The 27886-nt window shown below is 40.0% G+C and overlaps 2 protein-coding genes across 3 annotated transcripts; one reads left to right on the forward strand and one right to left on the reverse strand.

Moving 5' to 3' along the window:
• CA4 (carbonic anhydrase 4) lies at positions 1-18232 on the reverse strand. The gene is made up of 8 exons (XM_415893.8): positions 18119-18232; positions 7848-7901; positions 6922-7092; positions 4368-4525; positions 3647-3739; positions 3320-3383; positions 2653-2816; positions 1-1696 (listed from the first exon to the last, which is right to left on the reverse strand). Exons 1-8 carry the CDS (start codon positions 18174-18176, stop codon positions 1508-1510), a joined length of 951 nt encoding a protein of 316 aa, XP_415893.1. The 5' UTR covers positions 18177-18232; the 3' UTR covers positions 1-1507.
• On the forward strand, positions 16235-27780 carry LOC124416959 (lysophosphatidic acid receptor 1-B-like). Of its 2 annotated transcripts, none has more exons than XM_046902769.1 (2): positions 16235-18636; positions 26190-27780. In XM_046902769.1, exons 1-2 carry the CDS (start codon positions 18489-18491, stop codon positions 27035-27037), a joined length of 996 nt encoding a protein of 331 aa, XP_046758725.1. In that variant the 5' UTR covers positions 16235-18488; the 3' UTR covers positions 27038-27780. The 2 variants fall into 2 exon arrangements, with proteins under 2 accessions (XP_046758725.1, XP_046758726.1); XM_046902770.1 differs by having other exon boundaries at positions 16235-17132; positions 26058-27780.
• The last annotated feature ends 106 nt before the right edge of the window (positions 27781-27886 follow it).

Below are 27886 nucleotides of genomic sequence, written 5' to 3' on the forward strand. Positions count from 1 at the left end.
TAGTTTGTCTGTTCAGCTTTAATGTTTCTTTTATTTTTGCTTCTCTGAAGTTTTTCTGTTACTTAAAAATACAGTTAAAGTCTTAACCATTCTTCTAAATGTAGCAAGGTAATTTTGCTTTCCCATGTTTTTTTTAAAGCTCGTGCTATTGATTGTTAAATATGAAAATAACTTTTCTCCTTTGGTGATCTGTAGTTAGTCGCACTGTCACGATTTTCCTGAAAATGACTGTGTAGCTGTAGTGTAGGGTTGTCCTTGCAAACACTGCCCTGAAGAAAGTAGTCTGTATCCTCTGGAATGAAGTGTTATATTGGGGTGGCTGAAATCTAGAATTCTCAAAGCAGCTGCAATGTGTATGGCACTAGCTGAAGAAAGCAGTCAGTTTTGTCTGTCTTCAGGGAGAGAGCTGGAATGGTGCAAGGAAATCCCATTCCCCAATATATTGAGTGTTCCTGAATGCAACTGGGTAAGAGCTGAATAAATCAATTCAAACTGAAATCTTCTTACTGAAACGATGAATGTTAACCGTACACGAATATTTTGAAGATATGTTATTCTTTAAAAAATTGTGGGAATATTCTGAAATGTTCAAACTGAAATTGAAATGTTTCTAAAAAAGTGATACTGGAAGGAGCCATTTCTTGAACTGTTCCATTTCGTTATAGAAATGAAAACTGTAAAGAATCTTGAAAGCCTCGTGCTCCAAACACAGCCCTACAGAGAGGGAATTTCTGCAGATGTGCAATTTGTGTATGTGAACAAGCTTCCCTTTTTCTTTATAGCACATCGCATCAGCCATGGGCATCCTGCAATAGGATGTGATAATGTGCTGAATAAATAGATTCAGTAGAGAAACTTGATATGCAGAATCAGAGGTTGGATATAAGTAATGCAGTATCCTTACCTAAGAATTATTTTTTTAGGTACTCTGAAAGAGGAAGGGGGAAAAATGTGTTAGCACAGAGGAGTTTGTGACTTGTCTTTCACTGGATAGAACGACCCAGATGTTGTTCAATTCTGTGAGCATTTTTATGCTCTGTATTTTACCTCTGTGTAGGACAATGTAGGTGTAAGAAGAATTCCTCCAGGCGTTTGTCTTCCTGACTCTCAGTGTTGAATGTAAACATACTCCAGTAAAAAAAAAAAAAAACCCTCGTAGGCACTTAAGAAGAGATTCCTCCTGAAAGTCCTCCATGTAACTTGTCAAGTGTCCTTCCACTGTTGTGTTAAAACTACAGGATTGCTGATAATCCATCCTAATGTTTTCCTTAAGTGTTTTTAAAATGTCAATCTTCATAGTTTAATTTTACAGTCCCTTAGAATTTCTATGATTTAGTGCAATGGATTCATTTTATATAGGAGCAGCAACAGAAGTTGTTGGTTAGTGTATGAAGGAGGAGGAGAGGATATTCTATATTCAGATTATGGAGTTGGTGGTTAGAGAGAATACTTGATACAAAAACAAAACAGAATAAAAGCCCAGAACCTTGAATGAGGTGAGAACTGTTCATTGGAAGAGAGAATTCAGGAGATACGGAAGGATGAGAGCCAGCAGTAAAACCTTAGCAGGAGGCAGGAGGCTGCTGGCGCTGGACCAGTACACAGATCGACCATTCAGAAACTGAGCAGGCCGAAAATTTTCAGACATGAATGTTGAGTTCTTCCCTTCGAAGTGAACTGTTGAGAAATGGGAAACCTGCAGATATTGGGGGAAAAAAAAAACACGTAAAATTCCTTTTTTTTTTTTTTCCGTGGGACACTGGAAATGATAACATCCTATAGCTGCAATGCCTTATTCTGTGGCTTTGTTTTGATCTGTAGGGATGCACTGAATCTTACAGGAAACACTGTGATGGAGGCTACTGCTGGAGGTCACCCACTGATTTCAGTCTCGGAAATCACATGGGCTTCCTGTGTGAGCTGAATGCTTTTTGTCCAGCCCAAAGACTTTGTTAGATCAGACCTTGACACATGTCCTTGTCTGTCACATCACAGGGATACAACATAAGAGGACTGGGTGTATGTGCCTCATTTCTTTGTTTGCTTAGAAATTGGCACAGGAGTGAGATGCTCGCTCCTGTGTGCTGTGCTGTGTGAGGCTGAGCCTTGCTCTTTGAGTAAAATGATTGAATACGCTGCAAATAACGAACAAAAATGAAGGTGCTGGCTCTTGCCTAACTAGTTTTGCTGAGATTCCATTCCAGGACATCTTAATTGTTTTAATCATGTACTCTGTCAGCTGAACAACGTGCATTTTAGAGACAGTTGTGACTCGGTCTCCTGCTCCTCTTTTTTGAGAGTTGGTTTAAGAGAGCTATTAAGTGATGCTGTCAAAACTGGCATTAGGAGAGTCTATGGATTTAACCTAATGCCGACCATGTGTCTGTTTGTCATAGCAACAGAACCTTGGATACAGTTCTGCACCAGAGGACGGTGGGCACGGCAGGCTCCCCAGGGCAGGGGCACAGCCCCAACCTGCCAGAGCTCATGGAGCAGATCCCTTCCATCTGGGAGTATTCTTTGCTGTTGTTCTGTTCTGTGATTCCATAAGCAGTGGAGCAGCTAACAGGCCTGGGTTAACTCATGCAAGTGAGCAGACAGGCAGGAAAATCACAGGAAGCAGATGTTTCAGAGCGTCCCCCTGTGACTTACCTGCAATAAACTGAGTTGAATTGGCTTCTCAAACACTGTCCAGATGACCGTCTCGTGGCAGTCAGGAGTGGTGAGGGAGCCCTCGTACCGATAGTACTTTTCAAGTTCATATACCGGTGGGAGAAGAGAATTCAGTGGCAAAGGCTCCATCCATGATGACGTGTCTAGGCAAACCAGGCAGAAATACTGTTCTTAAAAAGCACAGCTGAAGGTATTGCTCGTCTTCAAATGCACCTGCAGCTAATGGCTGCATAAATCCTTGTCCCCATGTGCTCTTCCCAGGCTTGCTGGGCCAGCTGCACTGCATTGCTTGTGAAATCCATGGCCACTGCCTGCAAAATCCCACAGAGCTCAAAATATGAACGCCAATCTTGTTAAAAATATTGTTAAAATGTTCTGCTTGTTTTTCTTCTCACTTTGCTTTGTTCCGCAGAAGCGGAAATACTCAGTCTGGTGCTTAGGCATTCTTCATCTGCAAATCTGGAGAACTAGATTTTCTCCTACCTCCAATGCTCTGAGTACTTGGCAAACTAACATTTATCCCATTTCTGTATATTTTCAGTAACAACCTCTACTATAACCAGAACAGGATTGGACCTTGACTTACCTTGTAGAGCGTGTGCTCAAAGTAAATAGATGCGTGTATCAAACAAGCCAAGTGTCTTACCTTTCTGTGGAATATTATCTAATTCACTTATTAGAGTTGCATAGTTTTTATTTTCTTCATCAATCTGAAATGGAAACATTTTTATTCCAGATCATGTATTCCTTAGCAAGTGGTTATTTTAAATGAATTGTGAATGAGATAGTCAAGATTCACCAAGGTAACAGCAGCAAACAGAATATAGAAAAAGATAAAGGAACCACATTCTGGCATTGCATGTCTGTAGGATTTAGGAAGGTTTAGGTCTTGGAATAATGCAACTTTGACACCGTGATACACAGCCAACTTGCCATTAGATTTGAGAGAAAGAATTAGAATTTGGCCACCTACCTTTACAAAGAATGCTAGCACAGCTATGCCATCTGTAAAGTTCTTTGCATCTGCTAAATTCAAAACATCTTCTCTGATGTGGACAATATGAAGCTGTAACAAAATAGTTAAGGTCAATGATGTGCTTGCATTCCTCTGCAGTTAGTGGTTTTAAGTGTAGCCTGGCTGTTTCTCTGCACTTTGGCTGTAGTAGAACAAGAGCTGCTTCCCCACCCAGGTACAAGAAGATGAAGTGCTCTGTAGACTGCAGCAACCCTTAATTTTCAGCCTGTGCAGTGGAACAGTTAAACTTTTACCCTGTGTTTGGTGGTGGGTGGTGGTGTCCTTCCACCATCCCATGTGTACCAGCACTGGCAACTTGCCTTGACTTGGAGAGAATTTTGTTTTTCTCAGGTATAGAGATCAGTTCATTGTTGCAGTCCCAGAAATGAATATACAGTCTGACTAAACAGTGTGAGAGTAATCAGACTATACAGACTTGGAGGTAGTTCTCCTCCCAAAAAGCTGCGTAACTCCTGATTTCCTATCTTAACTGTGTCCTTGCTATGTAAACTCAGTATGTTTTCCTTAGTGTTCTGATTAGTGACCAATGTGTCACAGGTTCTTTATTTCCACTTGCTGATGATTCATAGGAAAACTGTTCAATACTTTTCATCTAATAGTGTTGTAAAAATACAGGGCACTTTAATTATGGCCCAAATCCACCAGCAGTCCCACCTACCTCCATAGCTTGTTTTTCTCCATCTATGCTGTGCTCTGACCCAGGAAAGTAGAGCTGTTCCTCTTGGACTCCCCAGTGCAGATGAAATTCTATTGCCTTATATTTTCTTTTTAGACCTCCGCCTCCAATTTTAGGGTTTGTGCTCAATGTTACTTTAACTGGGGGAAATTAATAAATATGTTTTTAAAAATGAATTTTAAAAATGTTCACATCATACATTAATATACCAGAGAGACTGAGGTTTAGCCTAAAGTTCAGGTTTGTTTTTTCATACCAAGTGTTCCACAAGTTCAATTCTTCAGAAACTGACTTCTTAAAACACGATAGCTGAGATAGCTTGGGGGTGAAAAGGTGGGATATCATAGCCCACTTTCCGGTAGTATGAAACAGCATTTGGGTATTCCTCATCTATGGCACTGCACCTGGATCTCCTGCTCCCTTTTCTACCTAGGATTTGCTCTGTGAGCCTGAATGACTCGTTTATCCTCTTGATTGCTAGAGAGCTGAGTTACTCATGACTTCATCTGCAGATGAAGGAGATGAATTTGATAAGCACTGCTGTAGACTATTCTGGGAAAGTGTTTTATAGACCTTTATGGCTTTCATTTGTTTATCCTTTGGAGAGTTATCAGTTGCATTTTGAAGAAAGCAGGGTAATAGATTGTCTTCTCTTGAGTGTGCAGGGGATGGTTCACTGCCATTACAACCCAGGAAATAGAGATGCATATCTCATTTGGTGGATCCTATACTTCTTCACAGTGCCCTCTATCAGTGTGCACAAACAATGTGCACAAAAGTCAGGGGTTGAAGACACTTATTTAAACTGTACCTGATTCTGTTTTAATTTAGATTAATGCTACTAATTAAGACAAAGCATTAAATCATTATATCTATTTAATGTAAGGATCAATTCACTGTTAAACAGCAAAATAAAATTTTCCCCTAAAATATATTTTCTATCTGTAAATCACCATTGCATGTGTAAAGCACACTGTGTGCCTGAGACATCCGTATGTGCTTAGAAACATGGCTTGTGAAGGTCTCTGTGTTAAACCCAGTACTTTTGTTTTTCCATAAGGAAGATGGCTTTGGTTGGGATTAAAGCCCTTGAGATTTCACTGCACTTCTGAGTTCCAAATGAACTGGAAGCTTCTGTGAGTCACTCAGTTACTTTGCTTCTTATCTTTAAGTGGATGTTAATGTATCTTTGTTGGCTTGGTTTATTTAGGTTGTAGGACCTTTGAGACACTGACCTTTACTGTCTGCACATCACTGAACTTAATGATAGTCTTATATCACGTAGAGCTTTTAATTGCTGCTGTAATTTAAGCAATAGCAGTTTCAGTGTTGTTCTCCTTGTAGCACAGGAATTGGTTGCACACAAAGGAAAGAAATTTAAAAAGCCCAGATAAAACTCAAATTCTTTTGCTTGTTTGGAAATGATGAGAGTTCTGAACAATTGTTTTGAGTATTCATTTTTGTGTAACAGACATTACTATGCACAGTGACTGTAATATGAACACTAAAATGTCATTCTGTTTATTAACCTGTTTATCAGCGAAAAATCAGTCATGGATTTTTCTTGTGATTTGTCAAAATACTGATGATCTGAGTGAGAATCTGCAGTGGTGAAAACCAATCCAGCTGTCTGTGCACCACCTCTCCATTTTAATTTAGGAATGTATTTAACACTTACAACCTCCCCTTCTGAGAATTTGGCCATTCAAACAACACATCTAAGATTTCAAGAATACCTACAGATAGCTTTTAAAAAATTACGTCTTGTTGCACTTTTTAAGAGTAAGTTAGCATGATGTGGCTGAAGCATCATCGTTACTATTGCCTTGATTGCAAAGAAAAAAGTGAATCAGTGTTGCATTTCTGTTTGTGGGTTTACGGTTTATTGAGTTACTGTTCACAGACTCACTGTTTACTGAGTCAGTAAAGAGCTGAACGACAGCCCCACATTGTATTACTTCCTCATTTGAGGAAAAAAAAAAACCATGTTGAAGTCTGAAAGGATTTCTGCTAGTTATTTACAGAACTAGCAAGGCACACACGTTGCAGGCCAGTGGTTGAATGAGTTTCTCAGGTTGTATTCTTCAGCAGAATTATTCCTTACACAGATCAAGTGTTAGAGGGGGCAAGCCCAGAAGTGAAGGATATAAGATTATTCAGCAAATCTCACGTACCTCTGCAAAGACTGTTACCCCTGTGCCCACCTGCCACTTGGTTCTAGATGGTGTTCTTTGACTTAGAGGTTCCCTGGCTGTCTCAAGCTTTGTTCTGTACAGATACATAGATCAAATTCCTGTTGAGGTGCTCAAGGACTGTGTTCAGGATCCAGAAATTAGATAATGACAACAAAGTTCCCAGAAAGCCTTGGTTCAGGTTTTCTGAAAGTTTTGCTTCTGAAATAGGAGTTTGCTAGCTTCTTTCTTTCCATTAAGTGACAGCAGCGATAAGTAACAGCTTGCCCAGAACATGGAAGGGAAAGGAGACACGGTGTGAAGACGCAAATAAGTTCCGTTATAACGTATTTGACAGTACTTACCTGTATGTCCATTGTTTTCTATTTTCCATTTTGAAGACCCTTTCACATCATAATTTTCAAAATGCAGCGGCGTCAGGTTCTTGTTATAAATGACATTTTTGGTGACAATATTGATGGGTGACTGTTTGCTTCCTTTGCATTTGGCATCTACTGTATGCCAGTGTCGAGGGTCTATTTAAAAATGAAGAAAATATTATGTTTCTGTAGACTGAAATCCTTGATGAAACCAGAACACCTAACAGCCAATACACACTTCTTGGGAACCTGGAAATATCTTTGAAAGAAAGGTCTTCGGATAGTGGGAATTTAATAAAGGAGCTTTCTTAGTGTATAGTTGTTGCATTTCTAAGAAATGTTAATATACTTCAAGAATGTTAACTGAAATGGGAAAATATGAGCATAGAAATGGCTGTAAAGTTAAAGTATACTATTGTTGTGGTTGGCTGGTTGACTGGAGGCTAGAATAAAAATAAAAGAGTAGTGGTGATGGGGATGTTGGGATTTAAATGCTGTTTCCAGCACAGCCAGGTTTGGGAAGGCATTGCTGGACACAGGGTTGAGCAAGGGAGCAGACAGCTAGCATGGGGTACTGCTGGTAAAACAAAGGGTGCAGCTGTAAGGAGAATATTAGGGTTTCTCATAACTCTGTCCTCAAGAATTTAAATGCATGTCTCTATCCAACTTGTCAGGATGGCTACCTCTTTGGTATACTTTTGTGTTTGTAGCATTATCATTGTCTGATACAAAATGAATAGAGCAAGTACTGACATTTTTAAAATGCCCTTCTTTAGGCACTGTATTTAGCACTTCTGTTTACTAGTAGTGTGATCATGCAGCATTAAATGCAGCTGTGTGCATTTTGTCCTTTGCGAAGCAGAAGGGTCCAAACACTGATGTGACCAGAGAAACAAATTGTTAAGCAGTACCTTCACAGCTTGGCTGTTCGTTCTTCTGCGACAGATAGCACCAATGTTGTCCAACTAATAAATAAACAGATAATATGATCAGACATTCAAAATTAGATGAGTGAAAAACTGTACAAATTGCCCCCTCCAAAAAGCAGATGTGAAACGGGTTTGCAACTTGCAGTCCTTAAGGAGTGATGAGGTAATGACTGGCCATGCAGTTTTGACATCTGCTTTGTCTGCTTCATTTTATTAGAATAAGAAATCACATGTTTCATATATATAAACAACGACTGGTAAGTGCTTTGCTTGTAAATAAATCTTTATCTTGTTGCTAGACATTTCCTAGCAATGTGGAACACACCCCCAGGTTATCTGGGTTCTGATATCAAATACTTCAGAAGATAGCATGGAAATTGTAGCAACCCTGTCCTCTTTTTAGATCTCCTTTTGGTCCTAAATGCATCAGTTTACACCTGTTAATACTCCTTAACAAAGATGTGGTGGCATGAAATAGTGTAGACCTGTGGATGAGTTGCAGTTCTAAACAATTTGGTTTTGAAACCTTGGCTTAAGGAAAGGTTCTACATCTGAATTTATGTAGTGTTAAAGTAAATATTGTCTTATCTGCACTTGTCATTGTTTCATTTACTTGGAAATTAACTTGCTCAGGATGCCTTACCTCACTCTCTTTGCTCAGGGTTGCACAAGACACCTTGTGCAATAAAAAGTTTTTAGTAACAAAGGGTCTCATTTTCAGTAAGAAATGAAGAATCCTCATTCTAACTCAGCTGTGATCCCACAGAGAAGGTTGCAGAATTTTTTACTTTTCCTTTAGCAGGTGAAATGTGAAATTCAAAGGAATAGAGCTGATTTAATTTAACTACAAGTTCAGCTACTCAGAAAATTAAGGACTTTTCTTTATAGCCCCATGTTTCAATGGTTATTTATGGTAGTAATGAATTTTAAACGGATTTTAACGGAAATAGTTCTCTTTGCTTATTTAACTTTGGTCAATAACAATTCAAAACCTCTTATAATTATTATTAGTATCAGACTAATCAATTTATAGAAATTGTTATGGAATCCCACGTATCATTAGACTGCTAATTACCATTAGCATTAATTTGTGACCTTTTATAACACATCTGCTGGAAGGCTCATAGCTACTTTTAACATTTCACATCAATAACATCACAATGCCATCTTACTATTAAGTATTTAGGAGATGTTATGCATAGAACCTCAATCCAAGATGTGACCAGCAGCAATAGCACAGAGGGGGGCTTGGAGAAGCATTGTTGCAATGAAAGAAAAGGTATTGTTTTAGTTCATTTCTCACAAAAATTAAATTTAAGCTGAAAACTACAAATAACGTTGAGTCATTCTAGTTAAGCAAATGTTTAACATTAAGAGGAAAAGTAAGCAAAGAATGCTACTACGTTCATACTGTTAGAACAGCAGTATTCTGCATTGTCACTCCGTCAATATTTCGTAATTATCAAAAGCTGTTGAAACAATTTTTTACCTTTTGACACACCTCTAAACATCTACAAAGCTTGGCTTTAAAGCCTGCCATTTCTCAAAGTGATGGCTGTATTTTTTCAGGCCTGTGTATACAAGGCAGCAGGCAGACCTTCAGCAGTGCTGAGCAATTCCTTATCTCCACTAGGAAACAGCAGAACCCAACGTTCCAGGTGCAGAATGTCACCAAGCACCTTAACCAATATTTTAATTAATAAATGCTTAGCAAATAGTGGGTAAGCCAAGCTCCACAATGCTTGATTATGTTTCAAATGTGTTAAAGTTTGCATAGATAAATGACTGCAGACGTTTTTAGAAACTGCTTTGGCCCAGTGGCTATCTTGTTAAAGCATCTGCATGTGCAGCCACAGCACACTGGGACTGGGGTGGGCTTTCTGTGCAAGTTATATACGCATGAACTCTCGGGAAAAAGTGGTGCACTGTGGGAATGATCTGGTTGCAAATGTTTAATGGTAGCAGGATGTATGCGGCATGAAGGGCTAACTGTGTGCAAAGCCTTGACTCAAACTTTTTGAGATGTGAGTTATACCAAAGATGAAAGTTGTCAGGTGAAAAATCAAGGTCATATGAGGTACTCTATTTATTTACTGTAAACTCTTGAAACAAAGTTTACTGTTCTGGGTTTGAATGCTGCCTTGCACAGTGGGAGTGTGATTGTGACTTGGATATCACAGCACTACTGCAAAGCAAATTAAAATTTAGTCAGTATGATTCACCACCAGGAGAATGTGCAGTCAGTGCATTGTTCATTGGGTGCAAGGCTGTGGAGCTTTTGGGTTGTGACCATAGCACAATGAAAATCAAAGACAACCATGGGAAGCACAGAGTAAAGATAGCTGCCATCACATGTTATTGGCAGTGGTTCTGATCCTGTGCTTCTGCTTCAGAGGAGTGAAATGGGGGTAAGCAGTGGAGCCCTTCATTGCTGGGGCTGAGTCCAACCCTTCTCAAGCAAAGTGACCACCAAACTTATTACCAGCTGGCAGGAGTTTGGCAGGTTCTCTCAGATATGCTTGTGAGTTTGTCACATCTTAGTGGACTGACACACGGACAGTCTCTCAACCTGCACAGCAAAATACAGGGAAAAAGAACTTAAATCCAGCCCACCAGTGGTACTGATGCCTCACATGCAGCACCCATGAGAATTCCTTCTTTCTCCTCTTGAATGAAACCTACTCCAAACAACCAGTATCTAATTTTTGCAGGCTTTTCAGAAAGCTCATAATGTCTACAAACTAACAAGTCGTTTTCTGTTAAGGAGTTATCACAGTTGTGGTTTAGAAAGCTGGATTGCATCAGGGAAATAGAACAGAATATTAATTCAACAATTCATAGGAAAAAGGTCCTTAAAGCTGTTAAACCTTAAACAATGAGCTAATTAAACATTGCAGAACGCAGCAAACAATGAATTAAGTTTCTAGTGAATGAGATATTGGCAATAATGTGCCATTAGAGAACGGGATGTTTGCGTAGACACGGCTCAGGAAAAGCCATACTGCCATATTCCGTGTCACTTACAAGGAAAATGTGTATTTGGATTTTCTTTGCATCAGATGTGGTTCTTCCCTATGTCTATGGGCCTTGCATTTACAATGGTCCTTCTTTCCCCCTGGACTTCATTTCTGAAGCAAGTAGGAAAGATACTTGTCACATTCAGTTGGTTGTCTGTGCTCTGAGGTATGATTATGCCCTAAGGTATGTTGTCTAGTCTAGTTTTGATTGTCTAGGTGGCTCCTTCCACTTCCTGCAGGAGACTTTTCCACAGTCTATTAGACTTCACTGTCAGGAAATGTTTCCTGTTTAAAAGCTTACATTTTCCACTTGCTTATCTGCATCCCATCACTCCTAGAAATATCATTGAACCACCCTAAACAATTCTTTTCCCTCCCTGGTGTTTACAACGTTCAGATAGTTCCTTCATAATCTGCAATTCCTGTTCTTGCTGCATCCATCCTTTGTCCCATCCCATGACAACCTGCCCTTCACCTTTCTGCTTCTAAGTCTTTCCTGCTCTCTTTCTCTGAAGCTTCTTTCTTACATTCCTCTGACCCCACTCCTCTTCCACTCAAACCTCTGCTCCCCTATTTTCTTTCATGTTGTTTACTTTATTTCCTGGAAGAATACAGCAGATTTCTTTTCTTTGGTGGTTTTGTTTGCATTTTTGCAATTGTGGTGCTGAAACCATTGCTGTAATTTCAGCAGCACTGCAGGATGTTACAGATTATTCTCATAGATTTTATTAGTCGTGAGTTAAGCCATGAGCATCCGTGCTTAGGACAGCATTAGATACTAACCAGGATTTCCAACAGCTCCTTGTTTTATTGACATTAACTTGAGACTTTCATGTTGTTGTTGTTGCCATTGGAAGTAACGTGATTCAGTGTACATACTCATTCAGTACATGTATACCTGTACACTTAGACTTAAAATTGCTATGATATCATCCATGTCTGGCTCCTACACTGCGTTATGGACTCTCAACTTTTGTTACAATGCACCATATAAGAGGTGTTACCCTGACTTCACCGAGTTCTGGTTTACAGCAGGGCTGAACTGGGCTGGAGGCCTCCTCTTCCTTCACAGACGGTTAAATTTAGGGAGTCTCTCTTGGCAAGTAAGCAGCTCTACTTATCTCTGCTTCTTCCTTGTCAAATTTACAACTGATTTCCTGACCAAAGCTGTTTCTTGGCACCAAAACAGCTGCAAAACAATACAATTACGTATTGTTTTCATTTTATTGTAAATGCTTTCAATTGTTTTAGCTATCAAGCCTAGCTTGGAAGCCAGAGGAAAAAATTCCTTCAGTGGAGAACTCCCTCTTCTGTTCACTTACGCAGCTGGATGGAAGAGGACAGTGCCTCTGGCTGGAAGCCAGAACCTTAGCAGTTCACTAATGTGCTATTGTGTGATCTGGGAAGAGACCCTTAAGCTCTTTGGACAATGGTCAGACTGCCTGAATTCCATGAAAGTTCCCTACTTTGTTCTGCTTGTTCCGCACTTACTGCCCCACCTGGCCTTGCTTGGAAGCCTGCATCTCTGACTGCAGTGAGGCTGGTTAGCTGAAAATTGCCTTTTTAATTTGCCCATCTCCAGAAGAAAGTTAATTAAACCATTTTTAACCTTTGAATAAAGTGCTTGGCAATTTAATAATCAACTGACTGCTGGCTGTTTCTATGAAACATACTTAATCTCTTGAAATAACCCTTATGCTGCTAACAGCAAATGTACCGGGGCAGCAAGAATACCTCTGTGGCTCTTTATAATCCCTCCTCTCTCTCTTTCACTGACTGACTCCTTTGTTTGCCCCTTAAGATCTTGTCAGCCTCTTTCAGCCGTGTCCTCTGACAATCCCTTGTTCCTGAGATGCTCAGCCGATTGTGCTCCCGTTGCGCTCCTGCCTCGCAGAGAGCTGCCCTGACTGCCGCGGCTGCGTTGTGTCCGCCTGGTTCAGGCTCATCCCCACAGCCTGCTGCAACCGCAGGCACTGCAGCCGAGGGAAGGCTGGCCTTTTCCATGAAAATTACAAGTGCTGGTTTTGTATGCAGTATATTTTTAGCTTGGGTTTGTGTTGGGCAGTTCTATTTTTAGCTGGCTTTGAGAAAAGTATTATCTTTAGTACAAAAGAACAAGCAACTTAAGTGCAAGCGGAATCGAAGTCTGCCTTTCTAATTAATGAGTTGCTAAACACAAACTAAGCATGTATGTATCTGTCTTTGTATATGTTTTTAGGTATTACTCATTCTCAGGAAGTCCTCATCAACCACTTTGACAGGCAAAATCAGTTCCAAATGTTTACGTGTGCGTATCTCTAGCCTTGTTAAAACAAATGCCAGTTATCGTTCATCTCTCTTCTATTCACTTTTACTTGGAAATTTTATTCTTCATAACATCATACACCTATATGTATGTGTGTATATGTATTGCTTTCCAATCCATTACAGGGACTTACTTAGACTCAAAGATAAACTTTATTATGGAAATGAGGGAACTACATCTGATTTGAGCATGGTGTTTATAACTTGCACATGTATACATAAATCATATGCTCAATGAAGCCTTACTCTGCAACACATACAAGATAAAGAGGATTATAGAGATCGAAAAGTTCTAAGTTTACTCTATAAATACTTGTAAATTGCTTCCTTTGTGTCGCATAGTGAGAAAGATTATTTTAGCTCTGACCTGTGACACTGTTGTAACTTCTGTCATACATATGTATCCTCATAAATCTGCTGTATCAAAAAAGGAAGCTGACTTTTAACAAGAATAGAGTATCCAGGGCTAAGGTGATAGCTTCTGTGGGGAAATTTGCTTTGCTTTGTTTACAACAGAGCAGTGCCAAACAAAATTGAAGCAATATCTTTTTCAATATTTTTAAGATTTAATTCAAACAAATTACTGTCTGACTTTACAGCCCCTCCTGTAACGTTCTATGCTGAATTTCTGCTGACTGATCCTGCAGCTAGGTGTTAGTAACTGACCGCTGGCCACTGCGTGTGCTCTGCACCCAATTAACAAAGCATCACCTACAATGCCACAGAGGGGAAAAACATATAATGGTATAGAGACAGACGTAGAGATGAAAAACTGAACCTTGCAGTATGTCTCTTGGAGTTTACGCTGGTTATTTAAACAGCTAAGAGGAAGCTATGAAAATGCTTATCTGCTCTCAGTTTTCAAAATCTAACTATAAAATCTATGAGAAGTCATAATTCCAGTTTTAAGTACCGCTGCACAACGTGCATCCTGTAAAGGTTAATTCAATACTCTTTGCTGTAGGAGAAGGAAAATAATTTATAAGCTGAAGTAATGTCACTTTTCACCTGTGAATACCTCTATGTATATCTTCTATGATGTTCCCTTCTTTCCCACAGGGCTGAAGTGAATAGCAGTATGAATGAACCTGGCTTGAATGCTGAGAAGGACAAGGTGATGCAGCACACTGCGATTTTGTATGAGGATCAGCTGAACAGTGAGTTTGTACAAATTGATAACCATGTGGTATACTCACTCTGCTCAAGGTGATCTTTAAATTGAACATTGATGATGCAGCTGGGTCCGCTGTGTATACAGAAAACTGCCCACTCATTACATGTCACCAGAAACAGGCTGCTATCTGGTGACCAATGGTTTTTGAATTTGGAGCTGTGATGCCCTTGGATGCACCGACATAGTAAAACATCTGTCTACTCAAGAGCACCAACTCCTACTGTCTTAAGCACAACACAAACACAACAAAGCATGATTCATGTCACCTGAGCAGTCATTCATAGCTACATGCTACATGCGATCGCTGCTCAGCAGTTCAGTCATGCATGGGGCCAAGGGGCAGATTTTGGTTTCATGTGCAGCAGAGTCAGCAGAGGTGATCTTATAAACTTACATGTGTGATTCTTAAAGGGAAAGTCAGGATCTGCAGATGAATTTAAATTACAACAAGACGTAACTAAACAGTGCATACTCTTGAACAACTTCACACAGAGACGAATGTTAAGAGAATCGTAGCATTCTTGTTCTGTCATAATTGATTCCTATGTGTAATGTGGGTATATTTGGATACTACAACTGGCTGGCTACAGAAATGAATAAAGTTAAAAAAAAAAATTTCAAATTTCATTCCATACATGGCTCTAATGCCTTGTAGCTGCCTTTCAGGAGTCCTCCAGCAATATGCAGTGTTGTTTCTTTGCCTGCTGAGCTTGGTTCCCTGTCTCCCCCAAATAAAACAGGCTGTTACAGCTAAATGAAGAGCCACTCTATCTCATCTGCTGCTCTGGCACAAGTGCTTTTCTGTCTTTTGCTGAGAGAATGAGAAAGCAGTTGTTAAAATGCCATACCTCTTTGCACCTTTATCATAAGCTGTAGAAGGAAATAAGTGCACTCTGAGATTACAGGATTTGCATCCTTAGTCATCCTATGTCCATTCTTCTCACAACCATAAAACCCCTTCAGTTATAACCCAAATATGAAACCCACAGTGAATATGACAGTGACTCATCTTATCCTGAACTGCACATCTGTTGGCAGTAACAGTCCCTTTCATAGAGCTAAAGTGTAATTGAAAGACCTGTATTTAATGGAAAAGTTTGTTAGTAAAATTTTCAGTTTTGAAGATATTGAGCACTAAGTGCTGTTACTGGTTAATCACAATGTCAGAGCTAGAAAAATCTCTCTTCTGAAGGTTGCTTGTGCAGTTGATCTAGCTGTATGGAGAGGGAGGAGTGCAGAGCAGTGTCAGTGGGTGTCTCTTGCTCTGAGTGCACATTCAGCAACTTGCTAAATGTGACCTCTTCTTTCTTCTTGCATATGATGGATCTGACAACGATGGCATATGCTGATAAATATGATCTATGGTAGGTATTCACAGATAAGGCACCAATAATATTTTGGCAGCTTGAACGATTCCATGAAAAAAAAGAGAGAAGGAAGCCCTAAGAAACATATCCTGTATAACAATCACAAAGCAAGATCAAAAATCTGTCTGTGCTGAGATAGCCAAGGTAACTTGTTTGAGATAATGTCAGGATCCATTCCATCCCTCTTAAAGAAGCTTACTTTTCAGTGATGTGTGAAGCCGGCTCTAACACCAATACCAAACTTCTAGATGGAAATATTTTACTGTCCACTACAATCATTGTCCTCTGAATGGCACTAGACTGAATGTACCTTTAATAAAACCTCTCTCTCAAAAGGTTTGGAAAGTTTCTGATGTAATATTGCAGATATTTTGCTTCACTATTTATCTAACAGCAGTTCCAGAGGGTCATTGATCTCTCAGAGGAATCGAGCAAGCCATTTGAGGTGCCTCAGTGCCAACATCAATATGCTGAGATGTATATTAATCAGTGAAAGAGAAACTGAACAGAGATTCAAGATAGATGGTTTCTCTTCCTGGAGCTGGTTGGTCTCCAGGCAGGTGACTGCACCAATGTGCCTCAGTTTCCATTCTGTAGTATAGGGATAATGAGGTTAGCTTCTCTGTGAAGTCCTGTAAGGACTGTTAGCAATATATATTTTTAAAAAAGTAAGTTCTACACTAAAATACTAACTAAAAAGCAACTTAACATACTAGCAACTATTAACATTGGCTACGTAAGTGGTGGTGAGTTTTGAGGCTGCCTATAGTAGGGAAGCAGCCTGGTGCAGGTATGTTAAATGAATTGATAAGGGGGTAACTCTCAAGGTAGTTCTGAAAAGTGACAAAAGCAGGAAAAAAAAAGAAGATACATAAAAATATTATTTAGGCAGATGCCCAAAAGTTATAGCTTCTTAAAATGTCCAGTCTTTAAGGTAGTATAATGTACGCTGTGAAGCTTCTACCTCATTAAAACATTCAGAAAAGAAGGTGAGGAGAGAGCAAGTTTCTTGAGTATTAATGGCTGTGCTATTAATTCTACGCTCAGGAAAGAAAGTGGAAATTGTAACGGTTTGTGGGGAAAAAAAGAACAAAACATATTACATGCACTCCCTGTGTTAATTCCTTCTGCCAAAATACTAATTGCTAGTGTTTATTTAATAATACCTACACGGGTTTTCTAAATGGTCTTCTAAGATTCTGTAATAAATGCCTTAACAGAACAGTAAATTTAGCAAAATATTAATTAATCAGTAATAGATTTCTATCAAGCAAATAGTTGTAGACTTTGGAAGAGCAAAGGTTCTTTGTGCTTTTTTTGTACCTGTACTACATGTGGAAGCCTCCGGAGACAAAAGAGCTACAAAATACAGGCTGAAGAAGAGAGGAGATGTTTGAGCTGTGAGGTATGGATCTGGAAAAGGCAAGCTACCCAGTCATGGTTATGGAGTGTTTAGAGCAGAGAAATAAAATGTGGGGAACACCACTATTACCCCAGTGCTTATGCAGTGCTAAAGGCACTATCTGAGTGCCTGAACCCTCTGTTACTTTAAGTCTGGAAACTGAATCTTGAGCTGCTTTAAAACCATGTCTCTTTAATAGGCTCCTGGTGCAGTGCTTCCCTCTGATACCTCTGATAATATTGTATCTCTTTTTTTCCCCCTTAATGCAGTCCTTTCTATTTTAGTGCAAACAATAGACCCTTCATTATATTAAGGACTGCAGTGTTTATTTTTAATTTTGAGACTGTGTGCTGATATTTACATAGGAAAGGGTATTTATTCAATGTTATAGTGCTGCTGATTTAATAGAAGCATAAAAATATCTTCTCCTTTTTTCAATACTAATTATAGATTGCTATTTAATCTAGTCATTGTAAGTGCACAGTGCACTTATGTACATAGTGCATAGACTGCAAAAATAGATGGATCTGCTGGGCTAATGCAGCAAAAGACATATTGTTCTTTCTCAGTAGGCAACTATAAGAATTTAATCTTATAAATGACAAAGCAATATGAGTAGAAATCTAAAATAAGCTAGTTGAAGTCTTAAGAAGTATACGGTCAAAATTATTTTACTTGTTTGTAATTTTTTTGTGTCTACATACAAATAACCATAGAGATCAAGGCAGACCCCATTGATTTTTCTTGGAGGAGGAAGGTAACTAGAATTTCTAAAGGTGAAAAAAAAATCAGCACTCATTCATTCATGAGAGAAATCTGTATTCAGTATTTTCCCACAAATGAAAAAGTCAGAGAAATAAATAAAACATTATTCATTTTTCACATAGAAGAAGTAGAGAGTTTGCCCTGTAAGCTCCAATGCTCAGAAACAAATTATAAATAAGAGTAACCTTGGTATATGGGGTTAGAAATAACAGACAAGGACTTACCTACTGCCTCTGTCTTGAGAATGTGCAGAGAGAACAGAACAAGGAACAGCAATTCCATTATCTATTTTAAATAGGCTCAGTGTTGAAACCAGAATTGATTAGACTTCTTAGTATGTGATCATATTTCTGCTCTCAGTTTTATACTGGAGTAAGTAGTCCTGGACAGACCTGAAAGCCATAGCCAGGAAGGTGAACTCCTCCCCCTTGTAATTTCCCCAGATTTACTCTACTCATGGTCTGCCTAAATCTATTCATTTCTCCAAAATGAATGGCAAAAGGAATAGAGCTTTCTAGCACTAATCAAGCAAGTATCCTGCAGTGAATAGCTAAGACTTTGCAACCTATGCACATCTAGTAACCTATTACTGAAATGTTACATTTTTATTTACTGGTAGCTTTTTCTCCGACAGCCCACGTGACTTTCAGAGTCATTGGGAATGTATGCATTAACATTAGTGGTCTGTTTCCAAAAAAATCACCCCCACTCCAACAGCACACAGCAACCCTTCAAACAGCAGGTTGGTGAAACTGCAGGATGGGATTTCTGTGTGCAGTAACAGGAAAGGGTTAGTAGGTGGCATGCCAGCACTTTTCTTACATGTGATTTTGCTTTTAGTGGATTAATAGAGACCATGCTTCTTTTTTCCTTTAAGTACTTCTTCTTAATGTTCCTTTATATATATGTGTGTGTGTGTATGTATGTATATATATATACTACATACTGTATGTACTCTGTTATACTATATCTAGTATATTTTTTTTTTCTGTCCTCTTTTCCTTCCTACCTGAATGCTTTAATTCCAAGTGTTTGATTCAGTGCAATTCAGGCTTTATGTTCAACAAACAAAGGTGTGTACACAAGAGTGGCACTGCTCCTTTTTGTTCTGGAGTTTCTGTTATACACACATTTTCTATTTTTCGTTTGGGACTAGATTTTGACACAGCTGAGGAGGAAAACAAATCAGGGAATGCAAATTCTCCCATTCTTCCAAATGCTTCTCTCTCCATGGGTGTGCAACCCAAATCCTGGGTTGGGTGTGAGGAGAGCAGGATGCTTGACTCTGTGCCTCTCCGGGAAGGGGTGTAAAGGTTGTGGTGTGGCATTATGTTGACTGATTACTGCGGAGCTTTATGCCTTTACCAAAAGCTGTGGGCTTTCAGGTGAAGGGCAAGGCCACTGTGGTGGTATATTGAGGTCACATGGGATCAGGACTGTAATAACAATGGGAAATCAAACAGCTGACTTATGAGCAGGTCTTTATTCATAAAAAAGATAGCTATAAATAACATTCCAACAATGAAGACTTGCTGGGTAGTGCTTTTCCGTCTTGGATTAGATAGATTAAAACATGAACAGACAATGATTTGCCTAGCACACGGTGCTAAGATAAATAGTTACTGCAGTGATAAGAACAATAAGGGAATTTGTTGCATTTTTGAACTTCCTAGTTCAGCAGTCTCTGTGGAGCTATCTAAGCAAGGTGCATGCTGAGCACGTAGGGTGAAGCGGGGCCGTGAACGTGGCAGTGTCAGGTGCCAGCCTTCAAGGGCACCTATGAGATGTTTTACTCTTGGGCTTCTCTGTTTTCATATCCCGGGGGTGGTCTTCAGTCAGAGAGTTTAATCAAAGCTCTTTGGTAAAGTTTTTTTTTCACTTTACTTACGTTTAGCTTCCTAGAAGCTAAGAGCTTCTTAGAAACACTCTGATTGGGGCTGAAATATCCAAGGGTTAAAAACTTTGTTCTTGAAATTCAGGATTCCAGCTTCTCATTAGTGGTAATAATTTGTACTGCAGTCGTGTTTATTTGTGCTAGAAAGTGTGTTTAAACTCAGTGAAATATATTCCCTAACCATATGAAGTTTACAATCTAAATAATGAGGACAGGCATAATCTTTTTATCTAACCAAACTTACCCGACCGGTGCTTTGTTATCAGTTCTCTCTGGCATCTTTGCACCTACGAATAATTTTCTAAGGAATTACAGTGCAGGTGGGTTTTCTATAAAGGTCATTGGACATTGGACCTAAATGCATGTAAGGATCCATGTCAGAGGAACAAAGAGCCAAAGTTTTGCAGGATTCATAAAACTCGAGGTTATTTTTTTCAGGCAGTATAATTGCAGCTGTGTCTGTAGCTACAGGATAGATAAGAGCAGGAGGGAGCATTAAAAACAGTGAAAGCTGCACTTAGTTTGTATCCTTGTTGTGGAGTACAGCAGCAAAGCTTTTGAGTTATTTCTCTCAGTCTGGTTTATGAAATACGTGAGATCCAACCTTAGCCTGCTGCTACCAAGAGGGCTGCACAGGACATTTGGAGGGACTGACGTGACATCTAATGAATTACGTACGTCTGAGCCAAATGACCCTACCATGTGCTGCAGAAAGGAAGTCTAGAGCTGTTCGTGGCCTCCCAGGTGAATGATTGCAGTTCCTCTGTACCCGGCAGCACGGAGGGGACAGGATGAGAGCAGGTTGGAGCTGACTCTATGTCCAAAACCAGGACAGTGGCACAGCTCTTTGTGCTGGGAAGCTGGGCTGAACGTACAGTTAGAAGGAAGATCTAAGGCTTGTGTAGGTGAGACTGACATGAGTCTGTCTCGCTCCAATTTATAGGAGGGAGAGGAGGTTATATATGTATGTGTATGTATATGTATACCCCATGGTGAGATTAAGACACAATGGTTTAAATGTTAGCCCAACCAATTTATTATCCCTAGTTGCTTAGGGATAGGGGGGAGGGAAGACGGGCAATAGAAAAGAGATGGGAAATAAAAGCAAAGAGTCTTTGTAGAAAGCAAGAGAGAGATGGTCACCACTGTGGTTCCAAGTTCAAATGTTGATCTCAGGAACTCGTCCAATCACTGCAGGGGATGAGAGAAAGCCAGGAAGCTTTGCAACAAGCAGGGCAGGGGGGGGGGGGGGGGGGGGGCGTTCTTCCCTAAGAGGTTTTTTTTCTCTTAGGGAATTTCTCTGTCAAAGGTTTAAAGGTTTCTTTTCTCTGGGAGTTCTTCTCCCAGGGTTTCTTCTTGGGAGTTCTTCTCCTCCAGAGGTTTCTTTTCTTTGGGAGTTCTTTTCCTCCAAGTCCTTCCTTTAGTGGAGACCTTTTATCCCCCGTTTTTCAGTTTTTTTCTTCTTTCTGTTAGGGTGACATACCTGGTCCCACAGATAAGCCAGCAGGGAGCAGTGCCTTCGTTGCCGCGCACAAACATTATCGCCTTGCGCAGTGGTCAGCTCCTTAAAGCTTCACCCCCAAAAAAGACTGCTTGTTCCACTTCTGCTCATCTTTACAATCATAAGCAGAAGTATTGTGGCATGGTGACACCCACCACTCACCCCCTAGATAATTCGCAGTTGTCAGTTAGAGTCTTATCACCAAAAAGGCCTCATGAAGTGAGCTTTGAGCCAAAAAAAACCCAACCAGTTGTTGTCTTTCACAGAATCCAAATCCTGTTCCTGGGAGGAATTGTCCTTGCAGTGGGGGAGGGAGGCACTTCCGAGAGGCTTAAAGCACGGATGAATTTCATGATTAGTGTCTTGGTGATTGGGAAGTGTACCCTTCAGAGTGAGAGAACATGCTAAGTATTCATACACTGGGTTGTGTGTTGCAGTTTTCTTCATTTGTTCCCTGACTGCTGAAGAGGAGATATGGAAACTCATGAGTGGTAGCTGTTAGTTAACCTGAAACATTGAAGTTTTATTTTTTATGTGAAAAACATAGGTTGGCTATTCTTCTCCATGAGTTTGCTCTGCTGGGGAACATAGTTCAAATATGAGGTTCTGAAGCACACACATTTCTGACCACTGCTTTCTAATATCAGGAGTAATCATTGTGCTCCTATAGGTGTTTGGTTCAGCAATAAGATGTCACTTAGAGATAAGATGTTGTCGTGGAAGGAAACAACTATGCTATATACTTCATTCATAAGAGAGAAACAGGGAGGGAGGGAGTTGTGCAGGTGGCCTTTGCCATTATTTTGTGTCTTGCAGTTAACACTGTTAAACAGATCTGAAGCATTCAAACCTGATGATTGTCTTCACTGTGTTCATGGTGAGGGTCATGAAAGCAGAGCTGGGACGTCAGAAATGCAAAACTTGTGAATGCAGGAATTCCTCAGAGGGTGGGTGGGGGAAGAGCAGATACTCTTCTGTTTTGTAAACTTCTCAGCAGAATCTTGGAAGGAGATCATACATACCATTTCTGTCTTCCTCCCCAAAAAAAGACTTTAATCCACATAAATTGAAACAAATTGGATAAATAGGCTCCTTCTTTTCAATACTCCCCTTCCTGAATGTTCCTTACTTGTGGCAGATATTCTTGTCTCAAGGCTTTGCTGGATGTCATGGCAATCAGAAATCAGTCCTCCTCGTTACTCAGCCAGCCTGCATTTCACTAGCCATTTTGGGGCCAGGTTCTGTGATGTCTGCAGCTTAGTGAAGTGTGTTGCTGAAGTGCAGGGGCAGTCCAGGTGAAGGTCGAACTGTTGCACTTCACAGCCAAGAAAGTTGGCTGGGTCAGGCATGAAAGCAGAAACTGAATGTGTGGCAGGAAAGAAACTGGAAAAATGAAATCCCTTATCCTTTCTGTGCTTCGTTTTCCTCATATATCCAGTGTGTGTACACAACTTTGAAGGTAGCACCAAATCAGCTGCAGCGTGGTTGTGCTATGGAGTTCTCATTTTCTTTATATGGATGCAGCTTTTTCTGCTGTAGTGTCAGGTATAACTCTGAATTCTCAGGGCATTATCAGCATAAAGAGAATTGCCTTTGCATACTGCTAAGATGGAAGTGTATGTTGTCCAAGGGTTACTGTGCTGAACTAAGACTCTCAGCTTCGGAACTTAATTTCCTGTTTTGAAATCTCCTTTGGCATGTCTCAGCTGGGACCTGTTATTCTGAGGGCTGCCAAACACCGGTGGTTCCTGCTGAAGCCCAAGTGCTGCAGGCTCTGGGCATTTCTGTGACCACAAACTCAGTTGTGTGAAGGTAGATTTTCCAGAATGGTTGTTTTAAGTGAATGGTCCTTAAAAATTCAAGGCTTGTAATGTCTCGTTTTCTTCAGCATTTTCAGCATCTTCAGTAATATCTTCTCCACAGGAATAATCTGAGGCTAATTAGTATCAAACTTACAGATTTTAGGGTAAAAGGAGGCGTCAATGAGAAAAGTATGTTATTGCTGAGATCCTTTTAACAAAATAAAGTAATGCCATGTCTCGTTCATAACAAATATCAAAACAATAGCAATTTGGATATTCAGATAAAGAAATTTAAAAACAATTATAGTACTAACAAGAGCAGTGGAGAGGGTAAATATTAATCAAATGCCTGCAAATAGTAAAGTACAGCCAGCATTTAAAGTTTTAGCCTAGATTTACCTCTCTCCATGCCATTCTTCCATGTGATCTTATGCAAATAGTTTGTAAAATGTAGATAATACTCCTTCCTCACAGGTGTATTGTGGGTGTAAGTTTAAGATTATGAAGTTCCCAGAATATGTGATAAGAATCACCTTGAGTGGACATTGTTATACGTACAGGTTCGGTAACACGATCGCCTTCTACCTCACAAAGTGTTTGCTTTCAGTTGGAACTACTTTTCATCTATTCTTACAAGAGCTCAGACTTTATTAGAGTTGAGATGTACATATCTGTGGGGTTTCTTTGTTTGCTTTATACTGAAGCAGACTAAACAAGTTATTTCCATAATAATACTGTCTTCCTTAATCTAGTAATGTTGTACTAATTTTATGCAGTTCTATTAGGGAATTAAGATTACGAAGTGTTTTGCTCAGAGCCATTTATATTTCTCAGTATTATTTTTAATTACATTCTGACCTCATGCGGTGTTTCATCTTTGAACACCAACTTCTTAAACTAGAGACATTTCAAGTAGCATCTTCAGGAATGTCTAGGGCATTTTGGAGCCCAGCTTCATGGGTATATATCTCTGAGTAACTAGGATGTTTTTGAAAGATTTTTGAAGATGTTGTCCTTTGTGGCCAGCCTGCTGTTTATCACAGCCCTCAGTCCCCCCTCCAGTTCACAAAGTCACAGAAAAAGTAATTGAAAGAGATCAGGAGTGCATGCAGATTGATCTGGTGTCCTCTGCCATCCCTGACATCCATGCTGGACATTACGTGCTGCTGCATTTGCTGTTATTAAAGGGAGCTGCTGACTTGTGGTGCTGGCACTGAGAAGGTGACAGAAATAACAGAGTCCTTGCTCAGCAGCAATCTCATACCAAGGGTGTGGCTGCCAAATCTATATGAGATATGTCATAGAGAATGCTTTGCTGTGACACTTGAGAAGAATAGTTCATAGGATATCAATAAATCAGCAGACATAGTGAATCAGTTCTCAGCCCTCGTTTCTATATAATCTTTCTTTGGACTTCCTTGTGACTATCTGAAATATTTTGCTTACCTCTGCAAAGCATTTCTAATATACAGCAATTTTATAATACTAATTGCACACCAACCATAGTGTGTTCATAAACTTCAACTTTAACAGAAAAAAAGTTTTTTTTCCTTTTTAAGCCCATCAGTTTTGCACAGATTTATTACACTGTAAATTCTGTCAGAGCTACCAGGTAGTTAACAGATTTACAGTATGAGAGCTGAACTTGCTGCTATACTGGCCATATAACAGCACTGAATGTGGAAAGCCCTTAGGCATTAGGTGAGCTACTTTGTAAATGTCATAGTATAAAATTGTTACCAATAAAAGTCAATCTTTTGTTAGAATACCAACAAAGTGTGCGGAAGGAACACACAAAAACACAAAAAACACTTCAACAAACCACCAACAACAGAATCTTAGATGGAGCCTTGCAGATTAGTTTGGATTAACTTTGTAAGTGATGTGGCTTCACTTAGATGCTTTCACCAAGGGAAAGCTTGCAGAAACTTGCTGCTCAATTGCAATTGGATGTCAGTAACAACTAGAACATGTTGGAGAGGTCTCTCCATACATAGGTGTCTCAAATAAAACATGGGGTGTCATAGAGGTGCGTCACATCGAGCATTAGGAAACAGAAGCAGCCACTCCTGAGCAGGAAAAATAAAAATAAAATAAAAAAATCCATGTTATTTATGATACACGGGTGTCCTTGCTGCTCACCTGAAATCCTCCAGTGTTCAGAATTGACATATTCCCCACTGTAAACTAATTGTTACAGTAGTGCCCTCTGCTGTCTGACAGTGTTAAATGTATGTCCAAAGAATATTTTTTCTAGTCTCACATATTTAAAACTTAGTTCTCATAAATCATTTACATTTAAAAAGACAGAGAGATACAGTAATCATGCCATTTTGCTTTCTATGATCTAACCCTATTTAGAAAAACAGCCACTATCAGTCTCATTGGTTTGTAATTGTAAGCAAGAGATAGTAACCAACTTGATTCTGTTGTCCTCCAGTCAAGATTTAAAACTGTATGTTAAAGGATTATTAAACACATAAAACTGGAGGAGTCTGTATTAAGAGGGATCTTTCATTATTTTACAGAGTAATATTTCTAAGAATAGAATTGCAGGTTATGTGGCTAGGCTAGTGACAGAGATAAGGAACCTCCAGCATTTTTGTCCATTGCTTGTGTGCGGTCTGAGTAGGGGGATTGAGGGATTAAAATGGGAGATTTTTAAATGCCAGAACCAAATTTTGTTCTTGATGAAGGTTGCTTTAAGCAGATTGGTTCTATAGTAGCAAATGTGTTTTCCAATTTTAGCTATCCTAGCAACTGAAGTGCTCTGTGTTGATAACCCAAATATTTAAAAACACGAGTGGTTAAAGATTAATCCACTGTCATGATGATGATGTGCCAATAGAAGCTGTGTTTGAAGATTCATGTTTTGATTGAAAAACAAGGTGACAGTAATGCTCAAGTAGTACGGTCTCTTACAGAATATGAGATGTTTAAAGCAAATGGTTACTGGTTGAATCTAGGATTTTCCACAATGAATGGATACTCAAACTGTTCTGCTAACCATACGGAAATTTGGAGTCGTAATTTAGTACTTGCACTGGGCATCCCTCAGCTTATCATTAACATAGCATCTGTGATCTTCAACTGCACAGCCATCATCACCAGAAAAGCAACAAAGGATCTGCACAAGCCTATCTCCATACTCTTCTGCAATTTGGCTTTTTCTGATCTCTTCACAAGTTTTTCTGGTTTTTGGATTTCAATGCTGTTCATCACCAAACCTGACGACACAATCTTTGGATCTAAGGATATGCTTGCACCTTATGCCTTATATACTACGTCTATTTTATCCACCATCTATAACTTGGTAAGCATTGGCATTGAACGCTACCTGGCTGTGGCTGAAAGTATTAGAACAAGGTTCAGGGTTGCAAGAAGCCATTCCATAGCTGTAGTTTTAATCAACTGGGTCCTTGCTTTCTTTCTGGGCTGCTTGCCATTGATGGGGTGGAACTGCTTGCACACAGGAAAAAATCTCTCAGTCCTTTACAGTCCGTTTTGTGTTGACTACCTCATCTTCATCACCACTCCCAATGTTGTGGCAGCTTTTATTGTTCCTCTGTTCACCTACCTTAGAATCATTATGATCCTGAGGAAAAGAAAACTGAGAATGAAAGCATGTGGACAAGCTATCGGTACCTACAAATCAGCTGAAATCCAGGTTGCCAGAACTAGCATTTTTATATGGCTCCTAGCATTGGTGTCCTATGCTCCTCTTTTTGCAGGAGTCATCTTTGATGCAATAAACCACCAGTGCCCCCTCGATCTCTACCCAAGCGTCTACATCTTCCGAAATTGCACAGCTATGCTGATAACCATGAACTGTTTGGGAAATCCCATAATATATACACTGAAAGCTAAAACCCTAGGGGCTAAACTGAAGTCTCTGAAATGCCTTTCTGGCAAACGTCTCCAAGCCTGCACCATCGCGAACATCTAACCGCGGCCGCCCCTGCGCACCGGACTCTGCTCTGCTTCCAGAGCAGCGGGAGCGCCCTGAAGCGATGCCCGAACCCTCCGCCGGCTGCGGCGCTTCAGCACCCGCGGGGGGACAGCTCCGGGCCGGCTGCGGGCGGAGCGCCGTGCGGGGCTCCTCGGGGTGCGCGCGGGGCTGTGCTGGTGTTGGGGTGGAGGATGGAGAGCGTCCTGGTTGGGAACGAATTGCACTCCATCAGCTGTGTTTGCTTCGCGTTCGGAAATTCGCTTCTGACGTGCTTTCTTTGCTGCTCAGATTCATGGTCTTTTCCTATCGTTTTGCGAGTTGTTTTTTTTAGTGGGTTTGGGGTTTTTCTAGGTGGGTTTTTTTTTGTTTTTTTTTTTTTGTTTTGTTTTTTGTTTTGGGAGGTGGATAAGTGGCTGGGAAATGTTCAGTTTGTGTAGGGGAAAATGGAACGTTGCTTTCTCATTTGCATCATGCAGCTTTGTATCTTTTAGTATTTGATGGATGAGTTACTGGGGCATTCAGTGCTGTTTCTGTTGTCAGTGTAACTGCAGTGTGTAGCTTTGTGTTTCTATGGGAGCTTTGTGGCCACCCGTTCCGTGTCCCTGCTTGTGAACAGCAGCACGCCCGTGTACTGTGGCTGTTAACATTTGATTCAATTTAGGAGAAAATCTCATTGGAGGTTTCATTATCAGAATTGTAGTCATGGTACAAAGCAAAATGTAATAAAAATCTCAAGACCACATTTTGTGTAAAGGGCAAGGTCTCCCCTTCCTCCCTCTCTCCAAAGAGGAAATGGCTGTTGGTCAATTAACTGGTCAGATCCTGGGATAAATGAGTGCTTACACT

Source organism: Gallus gallus, chromosome 19, assembly GCF_016699485.2.
Source record: "Gallus gallus isolate bGalGal1 chromosome 19, bGalGal1.mat.broiler.GRCg7b, whole genome shotgun sequence".
Classification (NCBI taxonomy): Eukaryota; Metazoa; Chordata; class Aves; order Galliformes; family Phasianidae; genus Gallus; species Gallus gallus.

Coding starts and splice junctions, on each gene's coding strand:
- CA4 (XM_415893.8), bottom strand. CDS start 18,176: ATGGAATTGCTGTTCCTTGTTCTGTTCTCTCTGCACATTCTCAAGACA. Junction 3,384..3,646: donor TGCTAGCATTCTTTGTAAAG/GTAGGTGGCCAA, acceptor TTTCCATTTCAG/ATTGATGAAGAAAATAAAAA. Junction 1,697..2,652: donor TTCAACTCAGTTTATTGCAG/GTAAGTCACAGG, acceptor CAATATCTGCAG/GTTTCCCATTTCTCAACAGT.
- LOC124416959 (XM_046902769.1), top strand. CDS start 18,489: ATGTTACATTTTTATTTACTGGTAGCTTTTTCTCCGACAGCCCACGTG. Junction 18,637..26,189: donor AGCAACCCTTCAAACAGCAG/GTTGGTGAAACT, acceptor TCAACTGCACAG/CCATCATCACCAGAAAAGCA.